Raw genomic sequence first — 23405 nt, forward strand, 5'->3', positions numbered from 1 at the left:
AAAAAATGATACAAATGAACTTACTTACAAAACAGAAAGAGGCTTACAGATACCGAAAACAAACTTATGGTTACGAAAGGGGAAAGCAAGGGGAGGGATAAATGAGGAGTTTGGGATTAACAGATAGACACTATCATATATGAAACACATAAACAACAAGGACTTACTATATAACACAGGGAACTAAACTTAATATTTTGAAATGACCTATAAGGGAAAAGAATCTGAAAAAGAATATATATATTCTTTTATAGCTATATATATAGTTATTTACAACATTGTACATCAACTATACTTCAATAAAAAAAAAGAGCCCTTCCACAACGTAATCTGGAAGCATGGATTAGTCTCGCCTGTTTGACCTTCATATAAATGGAATCATTCCATATGTGATCTTCTGCTTCAGCCTTCTTTTTGCTCAATGTTATGTATGCAAGATTCATTCATGTTGCTGTGAATAGCTGCACATCATTCGTTCTCAGCGCTGTATAGACCCAATTGTGTGAATGTTCCACCATTTATTTATTCTACTTTTGTTGGGCATTTGGATAGTTTCCAATTTTGAGCTATCATGAATAGTGCTGTTATTTACATTCTGGCATAGGGGTTCTGGTGAACAGATACACACATTTCCGTTGGATATACAGCTAGGCATGTAATTCCTGCATCATAGGGGATGCATATGTTCACCCTTAGCTGATACTCGCAGTTTCCAGAGTAGTTGTACCAGTTTACACTTCTCGCAGCTGGATATGAGAGTTCTAATGATTTCATATCCTTGCCAACACTTGGCATTTTCCATCTTTTCAGTTCAGTCAGTTTGAAGGTGTGCTGAGTATTGAATTTCATTGCATTTCCTTGATCAATTTGTATTTTAGTTTATATTTGGATAGTTTAATTTTTATTTCCTTGATGAATGAAGTTGAGCATCTCTTCATATGTTTATTGGCATTTGTATATCCTCAGTTGTGAATACCTGTTCAAGTCCCTTACCCATTCCTCTTTGAGTGATGTCTTTTGCATATAGATTGTAGGATTCCTTTGTAATATAAATACCTCCTACTTTGTGGGTTACCTTTTTATATTCTTTTTTTTTTTTTAATTTTAATTTTTATTTATTTATGGCTGTGTTGGGTCTTCGCTTCTGTGCGAGGGCTTTCTCTAGTTGCAGCAAGTGGGGGCCACTCTTCATCGCGGTGCACGGGCCTCTCATCATCGCGGCCTCTCTTGTTGCGGAGCACAGGCTCCAGACGCGCAGGCTCAGTAGTTGTGGCTCACGGGCCGAGTTGCTCCGTGGCATGTGGGATCTTCCCGGACCAGGGCTCGAACCCGTGTCCCCTGCATTGGCAGGCAGATTCTCAACCACTGCGCCACCAGGGAATCCCCGCTTTTTATATTCTTGATGGTATAATCTGATGAACTGAAGTTCTTAATTTTAATATAATCTATCATTTTTTCCCTTTTGTCATTAGTACTTTTGTGTCCTGTTTAAAAAAACTTTGCCTATGCCAAGGACATCAGTATGTTCTAATACGTTTTTCTCTAAAAGATGTATTATTTTACCTTCCATATTTTGACCTGTAACATATTTAGAATTGGTTATTATATATGGCACAAGAGAGGGGTCAGGGTAATTCTTTTCATACGTGTGCCCCATTAACCCAGCACTATTTATTGAAAAGACCACGCTTTCTCATCTGCACTACCATGCTGTCCTTGTCATAATCAGGGACTGTATATGTGTGGATCGGTTTCTGAACTCTCTATTCTATTTCACTGGTCAGTTTTTTCTATCTTTGAGCAAACACCACACAGTTTGAATTATTATAGTTTTCTTTTTTTAAAAAAATTAATTAATTATTTATTTATTATTTTTGGCTGTGTTGGGTCTTTGTTGTTGCATGTGGGCTTTCTCTAGTTGCAGCAACCGGGGGCTGCTCTTCATTGCGGTGCGCAGGCTTCTCATTGCAGTGGCTTCTCTTGTTGCGGAGCATGGGCTCTAGGCGTATGGGCTTCAGTAGTTGTGGCGCACAGGCTTAGCTGCTCCGCGGCATGTGGGATCTTCCCGGACCAGGGCTCGAACCCATGTCCCCTGCATTGGCAGGCGGATTCTTAACCACTGCAGCACCAGGGAAGTCCCTGAATTATTACAGTTTTCTAATAGGTCTGGATATACGGTAGTGTCAGTCTTCCAACTTATTCTTCAAGATTTCCTTGGCTATTTGTAGCCCCTTGTATTTCCATATGAATTTTATAATCTGTTTCTTCCCCTTTTTCTCAAAACAAAAACCTGGGATATTGCTTGGTATTGCATTGAATCCTTTAGGTCCATTTGGAGAGAACTGACATTTTAATAGCATTGAGTCTCCTAATCCATGGATATGGTATAGGTCTCTATTTACACAGGATTAAAAACTCTTAGTAGTGTTTTGTAGTTTTCAATATAGTCTTTGTGCTGTGTCCTCACGTGGTGAAGGAAGCCTCTGGGATCTCTTCTGTAAGGGAATTAATCCTGTTCATGAAGGCTTCCATCCCCATGGACCTCCCAAAGGCCCTACCTCCAAATACCAGCACACTGGGGATTAGATTTCAACATGTGAATTTGGGGGGGGATACAAACATTCAGTATATAGCATCAGCCATCCCATCCTCCAATCCCTCATACCTTCTGGCAAATGTCTTAAAGAGAGAATGGCTGTGTGTTTAAGGTAAGTTTGCTTGCTTTGTTAGGTGTTTGTTTCAGTGAGACCCCAGGAGATTTTACTCTGCCCTTTAAAAGGCATTTATCTATAACCATGTGCTTAAGAGCCCTCAAGTTTTCACTTTGTCACACCAGCCACATGACCGTTACAAGTGTTTCTCTTTTATTTCTTTCCATCCTGGGCCCTGCCTGGGTCAGGCCTGATCCTCACCCAGAATCTAAAATAGCCTCAGAGAGAAAAAAGTGGCTGGTGGCCCTACACTCTTTTTAGAATGGTTCTTTCTTCTTTCCTATTTTAGTTTTTAGTTGAGTTAGGTTTCATTGCTTCTGCAGCTCTCTGATGCCTTTACAATTAAGATCTTTGTAATCTATCCAGATTTTTCTAGTTTTTGCAGTGGGGACACGGGTCTACTACATCCTACCATAAAGTTCCCATGGCCATATATTTTATTGACATGTTTTGGCATAAATTCCTGAGTGACTCCTTGTTTGGAGAAAATCAATTGATTTTGCTTTAGCTTCCCTCGTGTTGTATGACAAAAATTCCTTATTCTTTCATTCCATCAAATACACTGAATTTCTATAAAATTAATAAAATCAAATGCTTACTTTGTATAACATTGAGACATCAGTTAGTACTACTAACTTTGATCTAACAGCACTTACTGTTGGTTTTTCCTGGTTAACCATAATATCTAGAGATAAGTTTTCAGTGAGTGACAAAAACGAGCCTCTAAACAAAAGTTACTCTGATTTATGAGGTCTTTGAAAATTTATTCTCTTTTTCCGCTAAGTCTTTTGAGCCTTATTCAAGATTATCATCTCTAATGATGGTTCTATATAGTAATGCCAACTTGTTTTTTATTTATCATTCCATCTTCAGGGACATTTCTATCCTTTGGAAACATCTGTGACACCAGATTGGAATTTCCTTGTCTGATATTAGTATTAACAGAGTTAGATAAGAAATAGATTTCAAACTGCATTATTTCTTGAGGACCATTCTCGGCCGTATTCTTTCCTGTCTATAACCCCATTGGGGTGGGACTGACATTTACTGAACATTTAATATGGCTTTTGATGGAGAGTGTAGAGGGCACAGCACTTCATTTTCTCACGACAACCTCGTAAGTAGAAATTATCTTCCTCATTTTGTAGAAGTATTATAGAAACTGAGCCTCAGACTCTATAAGCAGCTTGCCCAGTCACACCTGGAGAGAAGACTCCTGTTTCCGGCAAAAATTAAAGTGTATTTCATTTCTAGTTTTTTGGATGAATAATTGCATAAAATATTTTATAAGGCAATGATAACTAAACTATTTGCTGGGTTTCAAACTTCCTTCATGGTGTTCTCAGCTGAGAATTTTCTCTACAAGTACAGATACTTTTACGCAGTACAGAACTCTGAAATCATTACTTTAGCTGATCTATAATTGATACTTTTTGTTTGAAAAGCATTTTAAAATTCTTGGCTTTTTGTCCTCCACTGTTGAGGCCCTTAGCACTCCTGTCTAGACCTATTCCTTCTACAAAACTTATCTATTTTGATGGCGACAATCTCTTGCATTGTGACTCCCTAAGTAAAACCTCCTGGCCTCTATTTCAGTCCCATGTTGCAGTGTCTCATGGGATCATCTCAACATCCACCCCATACGGACAACATGGCAACAATCCTTTGAAACCAGTTCTATTTCTATTAATGCACTAGATTTCTCACTAGAAATCTTCGTATTACCATTCTCTCTTTCATATTGAGTATGTGTTGTTTTCAAAGCCTTGTTTTTTCCATCCAGATGAAAATTTTCTAGATTCATCCTTTCTAGTTTGTTTCTGTTGCCAACAGGCATACCTTGACCCCTTCAACTAAGATACCTGCTATGTCTTACAATGTTTCCCAGCTCCAGACTCACTCCACCCAAATGACTTCCACTGCTTCTCTTACCTTGATTTCTGCACAGCTTTCTAATGCCTCCTTGCCTCATGTCTCATCATGATCTGACTGATTTTCTACACTGCCACGGGGGTTATCTTTCTAAAGTACAGCATTTATTCTCGAGGAGTTTGACAACCAAATCAAACTCCTTGGCATAGCATATGGAGCGTTTCATGATCTACTTTATGATCTATTCCACATATACATGAGTGCCTGCTCTAAGTCAGGCACTGTGATAGGAGCTGGGCATTCCACACAAGACCTAGTAACCTTATCTCTGTAAATATGGAGCCTCCAGTACTGCCGACCAATGTTTAAGTGTCTCACATAACCACCTTCTTTCAGGCTTCTAGTAGAATGCCTTCCCTTTTCTCAACCTATCTTTCATCACTCGGTTTAGAGATCCCCTCAACCAAGAAGCTCCCCGTGACCACCTCTGAGGCTGGATGAGGGGCTCCTCTGGGCTTAGTTCCAGTAGGACAGTTGTGACAGTGTACTGCCACCTTCTGTTTGCTAGCCTAACTTGCCAAGTAACTCATTAGCTCACTGAGCACAAAGACAATGTATTATTCATCTTTGAGTCTCCAGGACCAAGCACAGTGTCTGGTCCAGCTCTCTGTTGATGAATGTCCATGTGCTATTTCATCATGTCAGTTTCCTCCTCAAGAACTTACGGGATCCTTTGGGTGCCTGCTCTAGCAGATGACTTGCCCGGATTTTGAGATGTCTTGAAGATATGACTTTCCCGTATACATCCAAATAGGTTTCTACATACTTACTCACAGTGGATGTAACCCTTCTCTTTTCTTTTCTTACCTCCCATGCCACACTCCCTTTTAATTTTGACTCCTCTGCTCTATGCCCTCAGGCACCCCGACCTCCTGACCCTGCCATTTATCCAAATCCTGTCTTTCAAGGCCAGACTCAAAGGTTGACTTCACTGTGAAACCCGCTCTGCCTACCGGGTGCCACACTGATCACTCACTTCTTAGACACGTGCTCTCCTACTTGGTTTTGTGTAAGTACCCAGCCTCTGAGAATTCTTAGTTCACCCGTTATTGGGTAATGAAGGCACATATAAAGAACCCTATAAAAATATTCATTTTGATATACATATAGGACTCAAAACCGAATCTTCAGTTATGAACAGCTGACTTTTAGGAATTACAGGGAGAGCAAAACTTCTTGTGTGATTGACACAGTAGACACCTTAGCTTAACACACCCGGAAACCAACTCTGATTCCCCCCATCTCAGCCAATGGCAAATCCTGTTAGCTCTGCGTCCGAAATATATAGAGTATCTCCAGAATCTGATCCCTTCTCATCCCCTACTCTATTATCGGTCCAAGCCACCATCTTTCCTAGGTTGTCCTCAGTCTCCTAAGAGGTGTCCCTACTTCTGTCCTTGTCTCCTATGTCTGATCTCAACAAAGCAGCAGAATGATCATGGCACTTTGAACTCTACTCTGAACTTGGCTACGGCATCCCATTTCAACATAAAGTAGAAGCCAAGGGTTGTATAGAGGCCCACGTGACCCTACATGATCTGCATCCCCTTCCCCTTCATATACCGCTGCCCTCTCTGCTCCAGCCCCCAGCCTCCTTGCTCTTCCCTTAGATTGCTTCAGGGGCCCCATCCCCACTTTCTTCATGTTTTTACTCAATGTCACTTCCTCAGTGAGCCTCTCAGGACTGTCTGGTTCAAACTGTAGCATCCTTTCATTTGCTATCTCTTTTTCCTGTTTCATACATAAATAGTATACTTTCTTTTTTTTCTGAATAGTATGTATTTTACTCAATTTCCTTCCGTTCTCCATGACTGTGTCAGCTGCACGAGGACAGTGATTTTTGTTTGTTCACGACTGTATCCCCAGTGTCTGGAACAGAGTCTGAATTGTGGATATTACATTATTAGCTTTTGAACGAACAGCAATTGTTCTGCGCTTATGAAGCTACCAGCTGAGGGGACCTGATGTCTTTCCATTGTGCATATCATAAGAGGAAAAAAGCTAAGGGAACAATTCAATTGTCAGGGTCAGTGATGTCCTCTGGGACTTCCTTTCAACTTGCATTAGGTAAAAAAACCCTCCTTATAGATGAGAACATGACACCAAGATGAAGGACATCAATGTGGCTTCCTAGCCTTGGCGCCTACTTGAGACGGAGCCCAGTGAGCTCGCTGCTCTGACCCCTAACTAGACAAAGACCCAGGAATTCCAGGACTTGGGGATTTTACTGACTCCCGTGTGTTTACACATTTGCTTTCCCTGCCCCCCTCACATTTAATTCTTCCCAAGCACACCTTTACGTATATCAGACGAAATGTAAAAATGTAAAAATATATTTATAACCGAAAAATATTCACGTATTGGCATTTAAAAAATTACTCACCACTGTCGATTGCCAGGAAGAGGGCAGTGTATACGCTGTTGTGGACGAATGGGGACTCGCGGTCCAGCACAGCAGTGGTGTCGACAGTCCCGTTGATGGGGTTGATATTCAGCCAGCCTGCTGGGTCCTTGTAAACAGAATACCTGAAAAAGAAAAAATTCCCAAACAACGTCAGATTACATTCAAAATAGATTCAAGAAATGTTCAAGGAGTACTGGGCACAAGCTCCCAGGTTAGCTGCCAGATAATTCTTAATACAAATCCAAAAACATCATTATAGCACAGTTGTTCATTCAGAAAGTAATGACTGACCATTAACTCTGGGGCTTTTCTGTTTTAAATATTTTGTACATGCACCTCCTTTATTCCTCATGACAAGCCTGGGAGGAAGGAGCTCTTATCTGCCCAGCTCTTACAGAGGCAGAGTTCATAGCCTGTCTCCTGAGTCCCAGTTTTTTTTTTTTTTTGCTTTTACACCTTGGATGCATCTGGTATGCAGACTAGGCAGGAGAAGCACTGTCATGAAGGTACAGGCAAGGCACATGGACGCTTGGAGGAAGAAGTAATTATCTCCGATGGAGGGTAACCCTGGGGTCCTCACAGAGGATGCAGTTATCTGAACTAAGACAGAAGGAATGGGGGGATATTGTCAGAGAATGAGAGGACAGACACGTCAGGAAAAGAGAAGAATATGAATTAACATATGGAACAGAGATATCACTAAAAATGTAAGTTCCACAAGAGCAAGGATATCTGTTCACTGTCATGACCCCAGCTCCTAGGACATTACTTAGCACATATACAACACTCAATAGATAGTTGCTGAGTGAATCTTTAGGGACCAGAAGGTAGATGGTTGTGGTTGGAAAATAGCTTCTCTAGGGGAAACTGAAAGAAAATGAATTTGCAGAGACAAATTATAAAGAACCTGAACCACCGTAGTACGGGGTTTGGATTCTGGATAACGGAAACCATAAAAAAATTTTAAAATGTTCTTATTTTTGAGGTTGTTGTAAAAGTAATACATGCTCATTGTACGAAGTTCAAACAATAAACATGTACATTAAGTAAGAAATGAAAGTCTTATATATCAGGGAGACTGACTGAACATGACCCAGATTTCTTTGAACCGGGTGGCTTGGTATATGTGGGACTGTCCAGGGACACCTTGCTAGTGCTCCAGCCACGTTAGTACTTAAGCCAGAAAGACGCTTGTTGGTATTTTTGCCATTCTCTACCCACCAATGTTTGGAATTCACGTCCCTGAAGAGACATGAGAACTGTTAGTTCATCAGTCTTACACAGATGCCTGAAGTTGACCATCTCTGCCTTATACTGCCAGCTTTGGTTCTAAGAATGTTTAAAACTGGATTTAACCAACAAGATGGCAAATCTCTGAATGAAGAGTTTGGGGCAGATTACCATCCTAGTCTTCACAGTGGAAAAGATGTCCACATCCTAATCTCAGGAACCTGTGATGTTACCCTACATGGTAAAAACTTCGCAGGTCTAATTAAGTTAAGGATCTTGAGATGGGGAGATTTTTTTGGATTATTGGGAGAGGAAGGGGCTAAATGGCAACCACAGGTGTCCTTATCAGAGGGAAACAGAGATTTGAGACACACAGAAGAGAAGGCCATGTGACCATAGAGGCAGAGACTGGAGTGATGCAGCCACCAGAAGCTGCAAGAGATAAGGAAGGGTTCTCCCCTAGAGCCTTTAGAGGGAGGATGGCCCTGCTGACACCTTGATTTTGGCCCAGTGAGACTGATTTTGGACTTCTGGCCTCCAGAAGAATAAATTTCTAGCCACCAAGTTTGTAGTAATTTGTTACAGTGACAATAGGAAATTAACACAGTAGATATAATATCCCCACTTACGGATGAGGAAACTAAGGCACAAAGCACACAGATCCTGGGATTGTAAAGTCTGGACATGGGCCCAGGTGGTCCGACCCCAGAGCCTATGTTCTAAACCCCCATGCTAAGTCGCTTTTCAGCAGAAGATACGCCCTGAATTTTGAGAAAAAGTTAGCTCTGAGGATAGAATCAGGGGTCCTCTAAGTGTAATGGGTCCGATCATTCGTGTGTAGGAGAGACCAAGGGGCCGTCCACAAATGTGTGGCCAAGGAGACGGGGATCCACCAAGGTTCCTCGTCCCTGACTTGGAGGTAATCTTGGACGGTTGTAGCGTGACTGTCTCCTGAGGGAGGCTGTGGTCCTGAAAGGAGGGGTGGTCAGCTGGTCCTTGAGAAGGGGACTGAGGAATAAGAAACATGGGCTAGCAGAGGGAACAGGCATCCAAGGAGCCTCCAGGAGCCTCTGGTTGCAACTCAGCTGCCTCACAACAGGCAGCACTGCAGTCGTGTCCCAGCCTCACCACCAGCTAGGGAGACCCTCCACTGGCTCCCAGGCTCCGCTGCAGCCTCAGTACCAACCCCTGGACGTCTTTGGGCTTCTCAGAGGCACTGACAGACCCTCTGACACAGAATTCTCATTTTAATTCATACAGAGGCACGCTGGTTTATTTCAGCCGCTTGTGAACTTGAGTCACATGAACAGACCCAAGCATCTCTGTGCACACCAATCAAATTCAGTTTTTATACTGAAAGCAGACGGGCCAGACCTCGGACTGCAGACCACCACCAGGAAGAGGACCCTGCAAATGCTTCCCGGAAGGCATGGGATCCAGTCTTCAGTATAACAGCCTCAGGGGCACAGCATCTGTTACCGAACGCACGTCTGTGTGCCCGACGCAGAGTGAGGCCAAACAATACCAAAACGTCGGAGTCTGGGGCAGAGAAAGGTTTACTGCAGGGCCATGCAAGGAGACGGGTGTCTCACGCCTTAAAAAGAAATCCAAAATCCCCAAAAGCTTTCAGCGAAGCCCTTTTACAAGAAAGGTGAGGGAGGGGCATGGTTAGCTGTTGCAGACTTCTTGGTGTCGGATCCTTTGTACTTGAGGTCAGGTCACCGGCAGGTCACGGTGTTCTGTAAACCTCCACCAGAACAAATGTTACTCTCTGTTCTGACAAGTAAGGGCAAGGTCCCAAGGCTCAACTTTCACCCTCTGAGGTCCAGGCCCTGGCTGAGAGGAGGGGGTCCCCGCGGGGGCCTGTTACCCCGCCCGGGAGCGTTCGTCCAGCACCCAGGCTGGGTCCTCCCGCCACTGCCCAGGCCCGGCTGAAGAGGCAGATCTCAGCTGGCAGCGCCCTCAGGGCCGGGCCCCCAGACTCCGCCCAGCCGTCATCACTGAGGGAGCCAGGCACCCAGGACCCCGCCGGCCCTCAGGCCTTTCATTTAACCTGGAGAGAACCATTTGCAAAGGATCAACAAGAGTTCACGTGGTAGCAAATACCAACCAGGTGAATGCCCAGCTCGCGACTATCGCCCTGCTTTGAGAAGAGCCCCAAACACAGAGGCGGACCTGAAATAATGACGTGCACTGTCCTCGCAACTTAACCCTGACCTCTGGCCACCTCCTAGGGGGAGACAACCGATCTAAGCTGGACCAAGTTTTGAGACTTGAACGGAGAGACTGAAGCTGGCTGAAGCTGGTACCTTAATGGCAGTGTCCGTCTACTCCCGCTGCTGAGGCCTCCATGGACCTCGACCCACGGAGACCGCCGTTCCCATTAGGTCGCGGAGGTGGGGATGCGGGAGGGGTTTGCAGCTTCTTCAAGGCCTGGGCCCGGCCATTGGGCGGCCGTGGCGAGAGCTCTGGAGCTCTGCGGGACACAGCCCCCAGCTCACCCGCCGGCCCGGGGACAAGGCCGCGATGCGGAAGACCACTGCGGGGTTGACTGTCGGCGGAGCAGGACCTCTAACCGCCACGCGAAGAGTCTCGCGCTAGGTCTCGCGATAAGGACCGCGCGGCGGCTCCTCCCCTATTACACATTCATTTAATAAAATAGTATCAACACAGCAGCATGCAACGCCCAACTGAGCATTTACTAGGCGCCAGGCGCTGTTCTAACAGCTTCCCGTATCTACTTTGTCAGCCTTCACATCAACACTGTGGGGTCGATAATATTATTCCCATTTTACACATGAGGGAACTGAGAGGATGCTGGATGCTATAGATCTTATAATTGTCTTAATTTTTTCTATTAGTAAATTACAAGCTGCAGATTTCTTAGTTTGAACTTCCGTCATTTTAAACCGACTTGTATATTAAAAAAAAAAAGATCTTAAGTAGGATGTTTTATTTTTTAAAAATGTAGCACTGTGACTTTTTGCCAAGGAAAATGATAAATATTGAATATTATTCCAGTGCAAAAACAAACCAAACCAAAGCAACAACAACAAAACCCCTCAGGGCGATAAATGCCTTTGCCAAGGTCAACAGCTAGTGTGCAACAAGGCTGGGATCTGAACTTGGTGCCAGGGCCCCGCCCAATCACACACGTCGTCAGCATCATGGGGGAGTTAAAAGCATAGACTTTGGAGTGAAAAAGACTTGGATTCTGGCTGTGTGACCTGGGGCGAGGTAGTCTCTGTGATTCTGTTTCCTCCTCTGTTAGGTGGGACAATCCCAGTGACCTCAAGGGTGGCTGTGAGGGCAAAGTGAGGCCTGACTCCAAGTGGCTGATGTGTGTGCCAGTGGCCACTGAGTCAGGCCCAGTGTGCTCTCTTTTGACGTGATCCACACCGTCCTCAGAATGTTTTGGAAATATATGACTCAGCGAGCCCTGGGGAAACAAGGTTTTGAAGCTAAAACAGTGATGGGGAACAGATGGAGAGAATGAATGAGGCTAACGGAGGTTTTCCCACACTCCCTTGATGCCTCAATTATCATTTCCATATTTCTTCAAAACAGAAGACATGTATTACTCATGAAAATGAACTGCTTTAAAAACACCAGCCTTTCATTTCGATAGTAATTTACACGTACACCTGGCAAAATGCTATCTTCTAAGACCCACCTGAAATCTCCTCTGGGTCCCCCTGTTTGAGTTCCCCAGTTAGAAGAATTAGTCACGCCTTCTTCTAAGTCCTTATAGATTAAAATGCCTTTAAGAGCACCATATGGGCCCTATAGGTCTGCCACCTTCACCAACTTCTCAATGTCAGGATGAGGTTAAAGTTGGCTATACTACTGCATGCTTACCGTGCCTGGCTTTGTGCTAACCATTCATAGTCAGACCACATTTATTTCTGTGGTTCGCAACACCCTGATGAAGTGGGTATCATCGCTGTTATAAAGAAGAGACAACCAAGGCTCAGAGAGGCTTAGCAACTTGCCCAAAGCAGCACAGCTAAGAAGTAGCCGAGATGGAATTAAACACAGGTGCGCCAGATTCCAGGCTCTGGATCTTAACCAGGATACTGTGTGTTTATGCCCAGGAACAGGTGTTGGCCATTCTGCATCCTCAGGGCTGAGTAGAGTGCCCGAACAGGTGGTCACCCAGTAGATGTTACTGCATCCTTTCTCTTTCAGTTGGAACAATCAAGGAAATGGAAAATGCAAAGAAAGGTGACATTTGTTTCCCATCTTATCAGGTAACAAGTTCACAGTTGATCCAGGAGTGATTTGTGGTGGTTCAACATATTTGAAATCATGAAAAATTTAAATGGATATTTAAATATCCATATTTTATTCCTTGATTAATCAACTCAGAGTTTAGATTATAAATAAAAACTGAATGAAATAATCTAGCTTTCCACACTGGCAAAGAATGCTCTTTCATTCTCCCGTCATTTTTTTGTTTTTTGGTTTTTTTTTTTGGTCTTACGCTGCTACAGTTTTGCAGAACAATGAACATGTTTGCTTCTTGAATAAGGAAAAGTTATATTCAGTAAAAAGCTTACAGATGTTAACTGGAAGCTGTCCCCTAAGAACAATGCCCAGTAAAGGCCTGTACCCATCACATTTCCAGTGAAAGCATGAACTTGAGTGGTTTTACAGGATAATATTCCACTATTTTATTTTCCTTAAAAAATAATCAGGTCTCCATCGTTGTCCTATTTAATTGAATTTTTGCTGGGCCCTTTGTTTCCCGCTATTAGTTGATGTATTTTGTTTGGTGCCTCTTCCAATCGGAGACCTTAGGGAGGTCTGCCCGTGCCGCAGATCTCCTCGATGCCCATCTTCCTGCGTCTCCTCAGAATCACAGCCATGGAGAGAGGAGGACGGGGTCATTCCATTTACTGAGAATTCCCAAGTGCCCAGTGCTGGGTTTCACCGTGCCCATGCCCTCCAAACTAAGAGCTGCATGGAAGCCCCTGGAAGTAGGTGTGATCCTCCCTAACCCTGGAGATTTTTACCCCAGAGGGGAAAAGAGCTCAACACCTATCAACCAACCTGCCCTTCCACCTCCTGGCCTATGAGCCCTGTGTCAAATCAGCCCTTTGGACCGACTGGCCAGGCACTCTGTAAGTTTCTGCATTTTCAAAGGTGTCTTTTTAATAAACCTTTAGTGCAAAAATACTGGCGTGCAAGATATTTTCTGTGCTTCTGGGCCTGAAAAATGCATATGCCTTATTAAATTGGAATTTCCAGGCAATTTATCTGTAATGTGAACTTTGCTTGTTACAGGGGAAGAAAAATCAAATTAAAAACAAGACTCATTTCACTCTGTATGTAGCTTCACAGGAGCTGCTCGCGTGCTTGCCAAGGCTCGACCTCTTCCAGGTGTCAGCGTTGAAAGACACAGGGCAGGCTGATTAGTAGATCAGGGCAGTGGGGAGGCGGGGGGCGGGGCACCTAACCACAGTCCGGGCCTGCTTCCCTCCTGGGAAGCGGGCTTACTGTCCGCAGGGCCCTGGCAGAGCAGGGAAGGAAGCTCCCAGGCCAGAGGCCTGGGCTTGGTATTGACCTGGAAGGACTTCCAAGCCAGGGGCCCAGCTCTCATGGGGGGGAACCATCAGAAATAGCCCGGGTGATGGCATGGATTGTAGGGAGGGTTGGTATCTTTAGACCAACATACGAGCCTAAGCGCAGCTCATTCTCAGAGCGGAGTCAGTAAGGATGGGAAAGATTATGAGAGCCTGGAAAATGAAAACAAGGAAAGGGGAAATACAGAGTGATTTTCTATTCCTACTGAAGGAAGCAAACAACCCTGTAAAACCACAGGGAAGAAAGGAAACAGTAGGTGTATACTCAGCTCCTCACTTAATTCCAGCCCAATGGGCCCCCTATGTTAGATGAAATATCTGCTTGGGTGATTCAAATCAACCACTTTATTTAAAAACAGAACTAGAAAGAATTCCCAGCAGAAGGAAATACAATGTTTTGAAATAGCTCATGTAGCTATGGCTCGGAGTACAAAGGAAAGGGCATATTTCAAACCTCCTGACAAAACATACACAAGAGACTGAGGGACCAGTGGATTCCAGAATCCTAGCTCAGTTACACAGCACAGGCCACCACAGCATTTGTAGAAATCTAGGGGACAGCGTTCTCTCCTGCTCCTGGGGAACCAGAGCCAAGGAAAGCAGTCTTGCTAACAGGAAGGACTTCTCAGGGACGGAGAGATGCCACAACCATCAGACGTGGACAGGAAGAGCTGCCCAGATCCCCACCATGACAACAAGCAATGCACAACCACACCTAAGGAGCTCACTTTCCACCCTTCAGTGGACACAGGTAGGTTTGGTGTGAGTCCATTATCTCTGCTCTGTCATAGGAAGTAGGAGGTGAGATCACTAGGAATTATCTTTTGCTTGGACCACTCCAGTGCACCTGATTCTTGCTTCTATTCTACTTGCTACAGTCAATTCTTCAAAGAGCAGCCAACTGAAAATTGACCATTTTCAGTGTATATCTCACATGATGTAAGTTCCTGCTCAGAATCCTCCAGTAACTTCCCTCTGGGCACAGAATAAAATCCAAACTCCCGACCATGTCTCCAAGGCTTTGCCTAACTCTCCACCCGCCTTTCATCTATTCATTTGACTGTGTCTCTGGTACCTAGAAGAGTGCCTGGCACACACTGAGTAGCTACTCAGTTGTTGGATGAATGAATGAATGAATGAATGAACAAGCCTTCTTCAACATGCTTTGACTGACCCAGATCCTGGGTGACCCAGAATTCTAAAGGAATTTTGTCCCGAGGTGCCCCATGGACAGACCTCTCAAAGAGGCTACTAGACCATCTCTCTCTCTTGTTACAGCCAAACTCTCACCTACATGCTGCTTCAGATGTGCCTTCATTGGGCTCTGACCTCACCCATGCTGTCAACAAGGGGATTAGTTAGATTAGCCTGTGTGTCGGGGGTCCCGAAGACCCTCCCCACCCCAGGTTCAGTAATTCACTAGGAGGACTTACAGCCCTCAGGACATGGTCACACTCCTGGCTAAGATTTATCACAGGGAAAGGATGCAGAACAAGATCAGCAAGGGGAACAGGCACATGGTGTAAAATCCAGAGAAATCAGGCAGAGTCCTCTCCCAGGGGAGTCACACAGGATGAGCTTACTTCCCCAGCAATGTATTGTCTACCAGGGAACCCCATTAGGGACTCAGGGCCCAGGTTTTTACTGGGCGCTGGCCTTGCAGGCACCCTCTTCCTGGCAGGGAGCAAAATGGCTGACTTTCAGAAGGAAAGCAGGTGTCCAGCACAAACCATATTTTTTAGCACAAAGCCTGAATTCAGGCACAGTGAGCCCTCCTCCCAGGTAGGGTGCTGGGAACCCTCCAGAAATCCAACCTTCCAGGCATCAGCCAAGGGCCAACCTTGCCAGCAGGCCTTTCTGGGGACAGCAGTTTCAGGCTCTTCTCTGCATGTTCCATGATCAGAACAAGGAGACTGATGGGTCAAAAGAAATTCTACTTCGTTTTAGAAATCATTTAATTCCTGGTTCTCCTAAAACCATGTTAATTCTCCTAAAACATATCCAAACCCTTGAGGAAGTCAGAAATCATGAGGGAACACATTCTGTAGGTGAGGTGATGGCTGGCTTCCACCCTCTCACGTATACCCAATGACACGCAGATTAGGTCTTTTGTGTTTATTGCAGGCAACATAGATAAGCAAAAAGAAGAAAATTAAAAGCACCCTCATCTACCTCCAGAAATAAGCATTACTAAAATTTGGTCTAGAAGCTTCCAGACTATGTATAGATACACACATGAACACATGCATGTTTTTAAAGTGACCATGCTGTTCACTCTCTCATTTTGAATAACTATTTGCTGAGCGTCTCGTGTGCCAGGTGCCGAGTGTGGTGCTGGGTGGGCAGCAGTGGATTTCCTGTTTTGTTGGAACTTACACTCTGGCAGGCAGAGAGGATGTTAATTAGTAATTTACATTAGTTATTTAATTACACTGGTGATGACTGCGGCCAAGGCAGTTTCCCTCACATAACCCGTTATGTTCTTCTGTTTTTCAGTATTTGCTTTCTGTTGTATCTAGAACTGGAAACATACATTCATTGATCACCGAGGAGGTGCCACACGATGTGTGTACATTATTACGTATCATCGCCCCATCAGCCTGGAAGGTAGATACTATTACCCCATTCTACAGATGAGGAAACAAAGGCTCAGACTGGGCCAGTAGCTTTTAAGTGGCAGAGCTGTGGTTCCAACACAGATTCTGTCTCCTGAACGTAGTCTGTATTTTTGTTTGCCTTGAGAGTAGACTGTGAGGGTTGGTAATTTTTCTATGCCATTAGCTCTCCAGATCTGGCTTGTGTCAGGGTTAAAAGGTTGCTGGGTATGATGGGGCCTTTCTGCTTTTACCAAGTTCCCCAGGTGGTTCTGGTTTACCAAAGCTTGAGATGTACCACTCAACCCACCACAGTGATTAAACTCGGAAAGGAAACCCTAGGACTGTGTCCTGTGGGTGGGTTTTATTTAGGGGGTTAACTCAGGAACATGGCATTGGAATCTACACAATAGTAACATTTCCTAAAAAAAAAACCAAAACCCAAACTATTAAGTTGATATAATACTCTTTTAAAATCCTATTTCTGTTTATAAAATTTCATACACCCTTGAGAAAGGTTTAATATAATACAGCACATGTGTGTGAATTTAATATCTTCATCACTAGAAAGTCTCAAATAATATTGTCTTAAACTGTTCTTTTATTGGAAGGTTCATATTGACAACTTCTAAGTCAGATTAGAGACCTAACCACTGGGACAAACTACTCAGTTATGGTGGAGATATCAATGGTAAGTGAGGTCTGAGAATCATTTGTTCTAAAAAATAGTCATTCTTAGTCCCCAGCTGCTCTCACTGGTGGGAGAGAAAGGGGCGGGGCCCCAGCCAGCGGGATACTGACCTTGCTCGAGATTACTGTGAATCTTCTGTGCCTGCAGGAGACACTGCCGACCCCCGACCTGCTCCTCAGTGCGTGAGCCCTGTGCGCACGGAGCCTTCCCTGCCAAGCAGAGGGGAGCTGACATTTCCCGGGCACCAGCTACTTGCCGGGATCATGCTTGTCATCTCCAAATACTGGCTCACCGCCTGTGCCAGGCAAGGCAGGTCTGCTGCTCACCTCTCCCAGCAAAGGTCACATCTGCTCTCTTGTTTGAGGCCATTAATCCTTTGTTATAATTTGCTGCCAGTGTCCTTACAAAGGTGCTGATAGGACCTTCTATGACATGGCTTTGGGACCGGGCTTTTTCTATTTAGAGCTTCATCCCCATTCTGAAAACTTATTTCCGAAGATGATTTATGAAGTCTCCCACCCTGCCTTCGAAACCTACGTGAATGCAGCAGTTATTAAAAAAGGAAGCAAAGTCCCCACAGCCCTGATTCTAAATGTCTTGTAAGGTGCCCTCATTATTGACTCAGGCCAAAATGATCACAAAGAAATACGGAGAAATCTAGCAAGACAGATTCAATGTGTAAAGTCACAAATTTAACAACATCAGAAAATTTGGGAAACTGGGACCCTGATACAGTAACTACATATGTGGCTCTTTTCAGTAACAGGCTGAGACTTCAGATTTCTGAAATCCAAGAACACATTTGTCAACTCTAAACAAGAACGTGAGTTGATATCTTCAGTGTTGGTGAAAATATTAAACAGATGCTTTAAAAATGCAACTACAAATTGTTTTTCATGATTAATGATCATTATCATTAATTTTGCTATTAATGATCAGGCCTGGCTCCTCCTCTGTGCACTGTCGTCAGGGTTACATTTCCCACACCTGTAGATCCATGCTGGGTGGCTTTTCCCAAGCACTAGAAACTGCACTTGGAAGGGAACAGGATGACTTGGAATCTGGTACAATCTGGTAAAATGTAAGCTTTCCTTCGTGTGAGGATATTCACCCGTTTGTTCACTTATTCACTCATTCCATGAAGAGTCATCTGGCTTTCACTGTGTTCCTGGGTCCGAGAATGCAAACAAGAACAAGCCAGCAAGGATGGCTCATCATCTGAATATTCCACTGACCATGTCATGAATGAACTTCTGGCCACGTCTGTAATGGTCTCTAACATCCCTCCCCGCTTAACCCTGGTCGGCAGACTTATGAGTCAGCCTCTCAGAGACCAGAACCATCCAAATACATGCCAACCAGCACAGAGCACGATGTTCATCTCACAGAAGACGAGGGGTTCCAGGAAGAGGCTCAAAGCAATGCTGGACTAAGTAAACCCCAGACAATGAGGAAGCAGCAGAGAGAAACCGGTCACCAGACAGAAGAAGAGAAAGGAGATTGAGTTTATCAGGGCCTCAGAAAAGAGTGTTTTGCAGCATGTATGCAAATTCACGTTCTGGGTAAAGAGGCTAAAAATTTGAGTGAGAGGTGCTTGCACGGCTGCTGGCAAATGTATAAGGACAGAAAAAGCATACGTTTTTTAGCAGACAGGTGCTTAATAAAAATTTAAAAGATTATAGTAGGGTTAATTGATGAGAGCAAAGTAACTCAAAAACTTAACATGAGGTCCTTTAAAAAATTATCATAGAGCTCTTACGTGGGCTGATAATTTTATTATGATGTGACTTAAATACTTACATATGGACATAATTCTTGTGCAACTGTAAAACCAAAACAAATTTACAAAAACACGGAGCCAATGAAATTTAAATTAACATCATAAAAACAAGTGGTTTGCCCAGGATTAGGTGATGCCCTCTGGCAAGGGGACGAAACACAGGCGTGGCTTGGAAGGACACCTCTTCATAAATGTGCCAGGCAAGTTGAGCGTGAAGTGTAGCGTGTGCTGTCATGCATGTTGTTGGAAAAACTATGTCAAAGCAAAACAATCCTTGGTTCATCCATGTTCACTCCGAGAACAGTTTATGGCTGGGGTTAAAACAAACTAAGAAACAAATTGATTTTCATCATTTATTGTTCCAAAATAAGATCTCAGTCAAACTTTTTTTGGTTTTAAGTTGGATTTTGGTCCCCACTTTAAATCAGTTCGTCTTCAGTGGTCCTTTTCTCTCCCCGTCTTCTCTAGATAAGGGCTGCTGGTGGTCCCTGCTCTTGAAGGATCACGAATTGGAGGACTTGAGCTGGATGAAGGCCGTGGAGGCAGGACTTTGGGGGTGCTGAGCCCCACGCTGAGACGTGCCCTAGGAAATTACTCCAGGCCCACACGCCTCCACCTAGGACCGCTGAGGCCAAAAAACATCCTCAGGAAGAAAACAACTCGTGCTAAGCCTAACTCTAGAGAAGCGGCCATCTCTTCCCGGAAAATCGCAACGTTTATAAATAGTGAAAACTAAAGGCGCCGCTCTCGATGCCAGCCTCCACTTTGCCCTCAAACATCCCCTTCTGTTTTTTGTGCATTTCTAATACGATGATGGGATTCTGCTGTCTTATCAGGCTTCTTAAAAGGAGACTTTCACTTTCCTATCCCACCAGGCCATGTTTAGGCTGTGCGATGGGGTCCAGTTCTCAGTGGCCACTCATGGGCCCATCCTTAACGTCCCCAGGGCACAGGGAAGGTCCACATTCCTCAGGTCTAATTATGTGAACGTTGCAGTCAAGGTTCGCCCATAGCTCAGCCCTCATGCCCACCCAGGGCCGTGCAGCCCCGCCCCCAGGGATCACCGCCATGCCCCCAAGGAAGCAAAGGGGGCCCTGCTGGCCCTGGGCCAGCCTGTGTCCCGCAAGCCCATCTGCTGGGGTAGAGTCAGGCCAGGGTGGAAGGTGGGCCTGGGCCTAGGACCCTTGGATGGTGATTGAAGGCAGGGTTTCCAGTGTATAAGGGTCTTCCAGAAGGCCAACACTCAAGCGAGGAGGGGGACGGAGTTCCCTAGACACTCACTTTGGGAGATTTGGGGTGACCAACTTGAGACAAAGCAGCCTCTCTTTCTCTGATTTCCAGGACAAAGGTTGGATTTCTTCCTCACCCTGCAGGCATGTAGCTCAGCAACCCGTGGCTTGTGAGGCCATCCCTCTTCCATGAGTGCCCAACTTTACTAACACTTATTAGAAGGCTGAAAAGCAAAATAAAATAAACTAGTTTCGGCATTTCAGAGTTTGGGACGGATAAAGCCCCCTGCAGCGTGTGGCCCAGGTTGGGGGCCTCTCTGCCCAGGGCTGTACAGCTTGCAGGTCAAGTTCAGCTTCTGTCCACTAAAGGCGATGGCGTGGCGGTGTCTGGGCCAGGTGCTGTTTCCCATGGTGGGTTGTCTTGAAGAAACGTGCTCACTGGGAGAGCAAACCGGGATGTCAGAAGACCAGCACAGGAAAGTTAGTCAAACCCCCTGCATTCGTTCTCAGAGCTTATTTTTATTGGGTGATTAACTGACAGGCCATGGCCGTTGCTCAGCCCCTGAGCCTTTGAGCTCAGCTCAGACCAAGCTGGGCAGAGGTATCGGCGCTTTCGAGAAGTCGATGAGCGAGGCTGCCGCAGGGACCACAGTGGGACAGATGGATGGCTGAACCTGGCTTTACGCCTTGAAGTTCGGTGAGCATAGCCTGGCCAGCTGCCACGGAGGAGGTTCTCATGGGCGTGTGCTTGGCTTAGCGGACAGGCCTCCTCCCTCCACTTGAGTCCAGGTGGTGAGCGACTGCAGACACTGCTTCTTACGGAGGCTGGGCTGTGGGGAGAGCCACACGGTTCTTGGGAGGGGCCGAGAGGGTCTGGGCTGCATACGGAGAGACCGCGCCTGGAGCGCATTTCCACTGACCTTGGCATGGCCCATGGTCTAGCTGAGTTATCCCCCAAGCAGGTGATTCCGCTGGCTCCCCTGTGGGAAGGAGCTGGCAGGCATCTCCCACCACAGAGCCCTGGGCCACACATGCCCAGCCCCGGGCACTGATGTCCTACATTCACTCCATGCGTATTTTTGGAAGACATGTTAGGAGCCCAGAGCTCTGCTAGGGACTGGGGAGACTGCAGTGAACAAGGCAGGAAGCTCCCCGCCCCCTGATGCGGACCTTCGCAGAGGGCATTCATCGCCGGACACTGCACTTTGCACACGAGGTGGTGAGTGCACATGATGGGGAGCGGCTGTCTCCCTCTCTTCCCAAGCCCAGTGATTTGTCACACGTCTGGTCCGTCGCAGGTCTTAGTCAAGGACGGGTGAGCGCATGAGCAAAATGCCAGTGCGTGAAAAGCAAACGGGAGGACAGGCTACGGAATTCCGAGGAGTCAATGTCCCAGGATTTGCAGGGTGTGTGAGGACGGCCGTGTGCCTGGTCCACGCGGCATGCGGTGGGTAAGTGGCCCCGGTGCGGTCAGGTGTGCGGAGCCACAGAGCTTTTGACAAGGGCGACAACGCATCCTGGGCCTCTGAGCCTCCCGCTGCCCGAGGACGCCAGCTGTTTCCTCATTCTTGCCTCCCCACCATCCACCCATCCTGCTCCCCAGACCTGAGGCCCCCAGCCCTCTACCCTCCCAGCCTTCGTTTTAGCTGCTGGTTTCTGCCGGGAATTCTGTCCCCAGCTCTCTGCTTGGCTGGCTCATTATCATTCTTCAGACCTCAGTTCAAATGTCACCTCCTTCCTACCCAGCCCATCTAAGGGGCCTCTCCCATTGACTCCCCATCCCATCAGGCTGTTTGCTTTCCCACTGGCATGTGCTGTACCCTGCAGTCAGCCTGCTAATGTGGTTATGTATTGATTTACTTGTTCACTGCCCATCTCCCCACTGGAATGTAAGTTCTACAAGAGGACAAAGGCTTGTTCACAGCTGTCCTCAGGGCCTAGTTAGGGCCCAGCTCGTGGTGCAAGTTTAGCAAGTGTTTGCTGAATAAATAAATAAGCCAGTATGGTTGCATGGAGGCAGAATATAAGAAGAGTAGTCAGCCCGTCCAAAACACTTACTTTGAGCCTTGTTGTTTTATATCAAAAGTAGTATTTACAATGGACATTTCTCGACGGTCCACTGCAGCATTTAAAATCTCCCAGGACCCTCTGGGATGGTCCACATGAGAGACTTTTACTCATTTTACATGTTTCCTGTCTGAACTCTAGAAAAGGAAAACTTATGCTTTCTGGATGAATCAACCTCTTCTAAACTGACTTCCCAGAAGACTCAAAAAGAACCCAGGTAATTCTTTGCACTTGTCTTGATTGCTTGGTTGTTTAAAAAGAACATCGCATATGCTTTTTGTGTCTTGAACTTTTCATCTAATTGTGATTAAAAGAACATCTCAGTTTAGCCAAGAAGGAAGAGTTGTCTCCAACGTCGCCAGTTCCTAAAACAACACTCCTAGAAGGAAATAAGTGAAAATCCCTTAAAACTCTATATATTCTTTGATCTAGAAATTCCTTTGCTAATAATTTAGCCTAAAGAAATAGTAAGGGAGCAACTTCTAAAATTTGGGAATGCTGGGTTAATAAAATCAAAGCTTCCCCTCCTTTGCAGGGCTTCTCAGAGCCTTGAAAATGTAGATTCACACTGTGAATATCCGAGAAAGGGCCTCAGAACACAGCATTACTCAAACTTATTTGGCAGAGTTATTTAGCTACAAGAATGTTTCTTCCGTCACTGTTCATTATAGAAAAATTAAAGAAATACCAGGTAACTGTCTATCAAAAGTGATTAGTTACCCAGATAATGAAACACCATGCAGATATTAAAAGGCATGACAGGACTTCCTTGGTGGCGCAGTGATTAAGAATCTGCCTGCCAATGCAGGGGACATGGGTTCGAGCCCTGGTCTGGGAAGATCCACATGCCGCAGAGTAACTAAGCCCGTGCGCCACAGCTACTGAACCTGTGCTCTAGAGCCTGCGAGCCACAGCTACTGAGCCAGCGTGCCACAACTACTGAAGCCTGCGCGCCTAGAGCCCGTGCTTCACAACGAGAAGCCACCGCAATGAGAAGCAGCCCTAGCAAACTGATACAATACTATATAAACATTAGGTTGAATCATAAAGTTGTCATTTTATTGGTCAAAACCCATCAAATATCAGCAGTTTCATATGGCCCAATCTAATCATAAGTGTATATACAATAAAAATGACATGTCATAATTGTGCATTTTCTGCTACTGGACAAGAGTTCTTTGA

General features: G+C 45.3%; 1 protein-coding gene across 1 annotated transcript in view; it reads right to left on the minus strand.

Moving 5' to 3' along the window:
• CDH13 (cadherin 13) overlaps positions 1–23405 on the minus strand; it is a 1030117-nt gene that overhangs the window by 27458 nt on the left and 979254 nt on the right. The window contains exon 11 of the mRNA XM_061172291.1: positions 7027–7169. Within this exon, the coding sequence (XP_061028274.1) occupies positions 7027–7169 (143 nt within the window). The remainder of the gene's footprint in view (positions 1–7026; positions 7170–23405) is intronic.

This window comes from Eubalaena glacialis, chromosome 18, assembly GCF_028564815.1.
Source record: "Eubalaena glacialis isolate mEubGla1 chromosome 18, mEubGla1.1.hap2.+ XY, whole genome shotgun sequence".
Taxonomy (NCBI): domain Eukaryota; kingdom Metazoa; phylum Chordata; class Mammalia; order Artiodactyla; family Balaenidae; genus Eubalaena; species Eubalaena glacialis.